The sequence below is a fragment of the Vigna unguiculata genome, chromosome 7 (genome assembly GCF_037176805.1).
Source record: "Vigna unguiculata cultivar grain cowpea cultivar isolate G323 ecotype 2 chromosome 7, ASM3717680v1, whole genome shotgun sequence".
NCBI classification, from domain to species: Eukaryota; Viridiplantae; Streptophyta; class Magnoliopsida; order Fabales; family Fabaceae; genus Vigna; species Vigna unguiculata.
The window spans coordinates 34,828,544-34,836,980 of record NC_140798.1 but is presented as its reverse complement, the minus strand read 5'-3'; the positions used below and the strand labels follow the sequence as shown (position 1 = coordinate 34,836,980).

Below are 8,437 nucleotides of genomic sequence, written 5' to 3'. Positions count from 1 at the left end.
TAAGGAGGTAGAGTTCCTCCAGTTGACTCAGGGGAACAAGTCAGTGGCCGAGTATGCCGAACAGTTCAAGCATCTGGGACGTTTCTACACCATGCCACTAGATGAGGAGTGGCGTTGCAGGAAGTTTGAGAATGGTCTCAGAGGAGACATCCGTCTGATGGTAGCTCCACTGTCCATTAAGGACTTTGCGGCCTTGGTGGAAAAGGCCAGGGTCATGGAGCGGATGAAGGTGGAGGTAGAGGCTCAGCAGCAGCCACAGCAGAGAGTTAGCGGACCATCTGGGTCCAGGCCACGAGTTGAAGATAGGAGGAAGCCTTATGCGAGACCTCATCCACAGCTACAGGGTTCTGGAGGTTTCTCTTCCCAGCCCGGCAGGATACAGTGCTATCATTGCGGAGGACCGCATGCGAAGAATTTCTGCCCACATCTACCAGGTTTCCGCAGATGCAACCTTTGTGGCAGGGGAGGCCACTTCGGCAGGGATTGTCCTTCTAGGAGAGGGGCAGTAGCACGACCCCCACCGCAGACTACGAGTCAGAGTACAGGTCAGACTCAGCAGAGAGGAGGAGGCAGCAGGCCTCAGGCTACAGGCAGGGTCTTTGCGACGACTGGGTCCGAGGCAGCAGGGTCAGGTAACCTTGTGATGGGTTGTTGTGTGATTTCTGGCAAATCATGTTGCGTGCTTTTCGATTCTGGAGCGACACACTCATTTGTGTCAGAGTCTTGTGTGCGGGAGTTGAGTCTGCCGGTGTGTGAGCTACCGTTCGATCTAGTGGTATCTACTCCGGCATCTGGGTTGGTTAGGTCTTCTTCTGTGTGTTCTAGGTGTTCAGTTGAGGTAGAGGGGCGCGTATACAAAGTCAACCTTATATGCCTCCCTCTGCAAGGGTTAGATGTGATCTTAGGAATGGATTGGCTCTCTGCCAACCGTGTTCTCATAGACTGCCGAGAGAAGAAGTTGTTGTTCCACAACTCGGAGGAACCCGAGCTAATATCTTCCCATGAGGTTATGAAGGAGATTCAGAGCGGCGCGCAGTGTTTTATGATCCTTGCAAGGATAGAGGTTGAGAAAGAGGAAGAGATATCAGTGATACCAGTGGTCAGGGACTTTGAGGATGTGTTCCCTGAAGAGGTACCGGGTTTGCCCCCTAAGAGAGAAGTTGAGTTCTCCATAGACTTGGTACCAGGAGCCGGTCCTGTGTCGATAGCTCCTTACCGTATGGCGCCAGCAGAGTTGGTGGAGTTGAAGAAGCAAATAGGAGAATTGCTTGAGAAACAGTTTATACGGCCGAGTGCTTCGCCGTGGGGAGCGCCTGTCTTGTTGGTAAAGAAGAAGGATGGCGGCTCAAGGTTGTGTGTGGACTATAGGCAGCTGAACAAGCTGACTATCAAGAATAAGTACCCCTTGCCGAGGATAGATGATTTAATGGATCAGCTTCATGGAGCGTCGGTGTTCTCCAAGATTGATCTCCGGTCAGGTTATCATCAGATTTTGGTGAAGGCAGAGGATGTTGAGAAGACTGCTTTCAGATCCAGATATGGGCACTACGAGTATGTGGTCATGCCATTCGGTGTGACTAATGCTCCGGCCTTGTTCATGGATTACATGAACCGGATCTTTCGTCCGTTTTTAGATCAGTTTGTCGTGGTCTTTATAGACGACATTCTCATCTACTCCAGGACGCAGGAGGAACATGCCGAGCATCTGAGGATAGTGCTTGGTATTTTGAGGGAGAAGCAATTGTTTGCCAAGTTGTCAAAGTGCGACTTCTGGATGAGAGAGGTGCAGTTCTTGGGGCACATTATATCAGCTCAGGGTATAGCTGTAGATCCAGCTAAGGTAGAGGCCGTGGTACAGTGGGAGTGTCCCAAGTCAGTGACTGAGATTCGGAGTTTCGTGGGTTTAGCTGGCTACTACAGGAGGTTTATAGAGGGGTTCTCTAAGATAGTAGCACCCTTGACACAGCTAACCAGGAAAGATCAACCGTTTGTATGGACTGTTAGATGTGAAGAGAGCTTCAGGGAGCTTAAGCAGAGGTTAACGAGTGCTCCAGTGTTGGTAATCCCAGATGTGAGTAAACCCTTTGAGGTTTATTGTGATGCCTCTCATCAGGGCCTTGGATGTGTCTTGATGCAAGAGAGGAAGGTGGTAGCTTATGCTTCTAGGCAGTTGAAGGTTCATGAGAAGAACTACCCTACTCATGACCTAGAGTTAGCAGCAGTGGTTTTTGCTTTGAAGATTTGGAGGCACTACTTGTATGGTGCACAGTTCCGCGTGTTTAGTGACCACAAGAGCTTGAAGTACCTTTTTGATCAAAAAGAGTTGAATATGAGGCAGAGGCGGTGGATTGAGTTTTTGAAGGACTACGACTTCGAGCTTCTCTACCACCCAGGGAAGGCAAATGTGGTGGCAGACGCCTTGAGTAGGAAGACAGTGCATGTGGCACACTTGATGATGAAAGAGTTGGAATTGCTTGAGAGTTTCAGAGACATGAAGTTACAGTATGAGTTGGAGCCGGAATTCATTAGGTGTAGCACCTTGGTTATATCTAGTGACTTCTTGGGCTTAATCAGGGAGAGACAAGCTACAGATGTTAGTCTGCAGAAGGTGAAAGAACTACTGGGGACGGATCAGGCCAAGGAGTTTGCCTTGGGCAGTGACGGTGTGCTGAGGTACAGGGGCAGAGTTTGTGTGCCAGAGGATGCAGAGTTGAGAAAGTTGATCCTTGAGGAGGGACACAAGAGTCGTCTTAGTCTGCACCCTGGCATGACTAAGATGTACCAAGACCTCAAGGAGAACTTTTGGTGGCAGGGCATGAAAAAGGAAGTTGCACAGTTTGTATCGGCCTGTTTGACTTGTCAAAAGGCGAAGGTGGAGCATCAGAAGCCCGGTGGAACGCTTCAACCTTTGGACATTCCGGTATGGAAGTGGGATAGCATAGCTATGGATTTTGTTACCCACTTGCCTCGCACCGTGAGAGGGCATGATGCTATATGGGTGGTGGTGGATCGGCTAACGAAGAGTGCTCACTTCTTGGCTGTGAATCTCAGGATGTCTATGACCAAGTTGGCTCAGCTCTACATCCGAGAGATAGTGAGACTTCATGGAGTGCCTAGTAGCATAGTGTCTGACAGAGACCCTCGGTTCACTTCCAGGTTCTGGCAGGCACTGCAGGAGGCTATGGGTAGCAGGTTGAGGATGAGTTCTGCTTATCATCCTCAGACGGATGGCCAGTCAGAGAGGGTGATTCAGTCCTTGGAGGACTTGTTGAGGACGTGTATTTTGGACCACCTTGGTAGTTGGGATGAGGTGTTACCGCTGGTGGAGTTTACTTACAACAACAGTTACCAGGCGAGTATAGGGATGGCACCTTATGAGGCTTTGTATGGGAGGAGATGTAGGACTCCTTTATGTTGGTACCAGGACGGTGAGTCAGTTTTGGTTGGACCAGAGTTGTTGCAGCAGACCACAGAGAAGGTGCAGTTAGTGAGGGACAGATTGCAAGCATCTCAGAGTCGGCAGAAAGCTTATGCAGACAGAAGGAGGAGACCTCTAGAGTTTGAGGCTGGGGAGCATGTGTTCTTGAGGGTGACCCGAACCACTGGTGTGGGGAGGGCTATCCGCTCAAGGAAGTTGTCACCTAAGTTCTTGGGTCCGTATCAGATCTTGAGGAGGATAGGGCCCGTGGCTTATGAGGTTGCATTGCCACCCCAGTTGGCTAACCTACACCCAGTCTTTCATGTTTCACAGCTACGGAAGTACGTGTTTGACCCATCACATGTGTTGGAAGCGGAAGATGTGGAAGTCAGGGAGAATCTCCAGGTAGTGGTACAGCCCGTGGCTATAGAGGATCGTCAAGTGAAGGAGCGCAAGGGAAGAGCCACTAGTCTCGTGAAGGTCATCTGGGACCGGAGGACGGGTGACTCTACTTGGGAGCTTGAGGAGGACATGAGGAGTTCATACCCACACCTGTTCTGGTAAGTCTAATTTTTCGAGGACGAAAAATTTTGTTGTTGGGGAGATATTGTAAGCCTTTCTTTTTTTCAGTTACTTGTGATGGGCCTGGCCCCTCCGTAGGCCCAAGGGGCAGCCCTTCAGAAGGGCACCTACCCTACCAGCCACCCTCACTTTCTCATTTGCTCTGGTCTCTCTTACAGAAGCAGTTCCCCTTTTTCTCATAAATCTCAAGCAAGGTGCTCTGCTAGGGCACACCCTCCCTACGTCTTCACGTTAGCAAAACTCCCTCTTCTTCCAGGTAAGTCGAGCTCTGACCTTGTCCTTCTCTTTCTCCAGTCCGAAGGCTAGTTGTCTTGATTTGGGTTCTCCCTAGCACCCCCCTTTCTCAACTCTGTGTGGATCTGTTTTCAGCTTCGTACCCTGCTCCTGTGCTCCACCACCTTTCTTGAGTTGCTACCCTCTTCTGCTAGCGTTTAACAAGGTAAGGGGAGCTATGTGTTTAAGTTTAAAAGTTATCGTGGCATGCTTATGTTCTGTTCCATGTTGTGGGTGCTTGTATGGTGTTGAATCGTGAAAATAAATGGTTGGCTATGTTCTGTATGTTGCTCAGTGTCGTTTTCCTGTCTTGCATGTGTGTTTGGGAGTAGATCTGGGCAGTTTCCGCCATTGCAAGTGGGTGGGCAGTGGTGAACTCTGCTATTTTTGCCCAAGCGAGCTCGTCTCGCCTAGGCGAGAGTATCAGAGCACTCACTGCCACGAGAACTCGCTTAGGCGACCAGCCCGCGTTCTGAGCGACGCCATGTCTCGCTCAGGCGAGGAGGTCTCGCCTGAGCGAGAAATCGTGAAAAACCCCACGCTGCTCATCTCGCTTGAGCGAGAAATCGTGGAAACCCCACGTTGCTCATCTCGCTTGAGCGAGAAATCGTGGAAACCCCACGTTGCCCATCTCGCCTGAGCGAGAATGCGCTGCGTCAGTAAGACCAGCGTCTCGCCTGAGCGAGTTTGCGAATGTGTGATATGTTTTCTTAACTGTTTGGGTGATTTGTCGTAATTATGGGTTAGACTTTTTCCTCCTAAAATGATGTACGTGGTTATACTTGGGTGTTTTGGAATTCTTATGAACGAAATTGGCATGCTTGGTATGAGATTGATCATGAGTTTGTGGCTTCGTGATGTTTTAACATGACAATTGGATGAATGACCAAAAAGAGTTGGGAATTGTATGAGAAACATGATTATGATGATGAGATAGGCGTAATTCCATGAGTCCCATGGGGAGACTTCATGGTGGCGTGTAGTGTATATATTAGGATATGGATTCAAGTAAGGATCGCATCCCGAAACTCTAAAGGGTCAGTGAGTCTCAGGTAGAGAAATCTGACCCAAGTGGTGAGAGTAGCGGGAGGCCCTAGTCTTTGGCAGGATAATGGCCTTAGACGCTTAAAGGCTAACCTCGTGAGTGGTAGGGTGAAACCCATTGGCAATGGCTCTGCAGAGCAGTAGAGGCCACCACGAGTGCAGGCATCCAGTGAATCCGATCTTAATATATGTATCCGGATAATTGAGTCATAGTGTCTTGTTTGATTGTCATACCATGAATATTGTGCCTCTGTGTTGTATGCCTGGGAATGCCTATGCATTTATTCCTTTATACCATGATAAGTATTGTATTACACTAGCTTACCCTTGCATGTTTGTGTTTGCTTTTTGCTATGTTTTCTCTCTTGCGATGATCACCTTCTGGTGGGAGCAGATGAGAGGGAGGTTCGAGATGGATCTGGGAGAAGCAGCGGTGCGGCCTAGACTTCCTGTTTAGAGGTCTTAGGAATAGTTTCAGGGCCAGGAGGCCTTTTGTAGTAGTTGTCTTAATGGCAACCCTTTTGCAAAACTGTTGCACTTCTTTAAACCTTCTCTTTCTTAGGACCATGTGATATGCCTAAGATTCCTGTTAAGTATTTCCGGATGACTGTAATAGTTATCTCCTGTACGTTTTATATTCATCTAAGTGCTTCTCGTTATTATATCTGTGTGATATTTCATTTAGTAGCGTAATCTATTAAAAATGGGACGTCACACAATTGAACTTAACAAAACATTTAACTTCACACACTAAATTCTAAAATTTATTATCACGAACCCAATAAAATAACAAATATTAAAATAATAAAATGAAATACTAAAGCTTTGGTCGTGGCGATCTCGTTGCATGAAGGTTTGTGGTAGTGGTGGCCTCTCGTGACAAAGGAGGTGGGGTCAGTGAACAGTTTCTTCAGGTTTATCCATCAATATGTATATTGACTCTGAATTATTGACTAACTGGTTAACCAGAAAAATAGTAACAACAACAAAACATGCAAGCCATATTAATGAAAATTGTAATTTCTCCTCCCCTGTTTGTAGTATGTTAAAGACGTGAGATAAGAAAATAAGTATGATGAAGTAGTTTTCAGTATAGTGTACGATTAAATGACACTATCGACTTATTAAAAGACCAAACTAGTTTTGAAAAAAAAAAAACAAAAAAACCAGACCAAACCAAACTAAACCAACAAACATTTAAAAATGTAGATCCAAGGTGAGTGTGTCTGAGAATTTGGTTGCGCATGAGATATGAGTATATATGGTTTTAGAGTACAGGTATTTGCAGACTAAAGAGAAGATATTGATAGTTGTGGTGCAGCAGGGGGAGAAGGAGAAGTACTAGCAGGTTCTATTTTACGCATCATCAATCCTACGCCTCTGCTAGAACCATCTTCATCGTCATGGTACGCATAAGCAAACCCTCCATGCCTAGTCAAATCCATCCCTGCAGTTTCATCGTCCCTCGATATCCTCAACAGATTCAGCTTATGAAGCCCGTAGAACAGCGGTCCCATCGTCGCCGTAACCCACCCACACACCACCACTATTTCAATCAACTGCGCCGCCAGCAACTTCCCGCCGCCACCCATCAACGCCCCGCACGGCCTCCCAATCCCATAAATCTCCTCCACGTACTCCCTCTTCGCGAACAGCCCCGTGAACAACACCCCCCAGGCGCCACACCCGCCGTGAAGCTGCGCGGCCTCCAACGGGTCATCGTACTCCACTTTCGCTGCCACCTTGTTAAGCCCAATCAAAACCCAGGCGGCCACAAACCCACACACTATCGCGGCCCACGGCTCCACAACCGCACAGCCCGAGGTGATGGCAGCGAACCCGCCAAGCAGGCCGTTACACACGTCGATCACGTTCCAGTGGCCCACCAATAACCGCTTGCTGAAAAGCGTCGTCAGAGCCGCTGTGCTCCCAGCCAATGTCGTCGTGACAGCTGTCCTCCCTATGGCACTCCATTGACCATAATAACCCAAGCCCCCATATCCCTTCGCTATAGTAAAAAACGAACCGGGGTTGAACCCGTACCATCCGAACCATAACAGAAACGAGCCTAACACAACCAAAGACGCGCTGTGCCCACGCAGAGCAACGGACCGGCCCGTCCGGTCGAACCGCCCGATTCTCGGGCCTTCAATTAAAGCCCCCCACAAACCCGCTATGCCACCAACCATGTGAACGACGCCGGAGCCAGCAAAGTCGATTACCCCGGATCCAAACAAGACGTTCCCGTCGATTCTTGTGGCGCTGGCCCAACCGTCCCCCGACCAGAACCAATGCGAAACGATGGGGTAAACAAAGCCGGTTAGAAAAGAAGAGTAAATGAGATAAGCCACGAATTGTGTTCTCTCGGCGATGGAGCCGCTGGTGATTCCGGCGGCGGCGATGGCGAAGGCCCACTGGTAGAGGAAGAAGCTGTAGTCGGCGGTGGGAGTGGGATAGTCTCTAAGGCCGAAGAAGTGGCGGCCGATGAAGCCGTTGGAAGGGGCACCGAAGGCGAAAGCGAAGCCGAAGAGGTAGTAGGAGAGGCCGCCTGCGGCGGCGTCAAGGACGTTGGTGAGCATGATGTTCATGGTGTTCTTTGCTCGGACGGATCCCGCGCAGAGCATGGCGAAACCAAGCTGCATGGCGAATACCAAATAGGCGGAGAAAAGTAGGTAGGTGTTATCGACGGCATAGGTGGCGTCGTTGAGCTTTCTGGAAATGGAATCGAATTGGTTACAGAGGTAGTTGGTGGCGTCGGTTTGGTTGATGAGTGTAGCGAGGTGAGAGGAGCAGGAGAGAGAAGCCATGGGTGATGGAATGAGACAGTAAGGAGTGTGAAGAAGAGAAGTAGTATAAGGAAAAGATGAATGGCTGTGAATGATTTTATATGGTAGAATTGAGGAGAGCCACTTGCGGTTATTTTATCTGCTTCTGTTAGGTTTGGTGGTTTTGAGAGCTGCAGAGAGAATCTTTTAATTAAATGAGTTATAAATGATGTTCGCGAATATAGATCCTACTCAAATATTATGTTCAAATCCTACAGATCGAGTTTCCGCTTCGTTGGCTTCCCCTCATCCCCAACTTTTCTTTCTACCTTTCCTGCTCTTCACAAAAAATCAA

General features: G+C 48.7%; 1 protein-coding gene across 1 annotated transcript; it reads right to left on the bottom strand.

Moving 5' to 3' along the window:
- Positions 1 to 6,490: 6,490 nt before the first annotated feature.
- LOC114191041 (ammonium transporter 1 member 2-like) lies at positions 6,491 to 8,175 on the bottom strand. Its single transcript, XM_028080189.2, has one exon. The coding sequence runs from the start codon at positions 8,122 to 8,124 to the stop codon at positions 6,607 to 6,609; it is 1,518 nt and encodes a 505-aa protein (XP_027935990.1). The 5' UTR covers positions 8,125 to 8,175; the 3' UTR covers positions 6,491 to 6,606.
- Between the last annotated feature and the right edge of the window lie 262 nt (positions 8,176 to 8,437).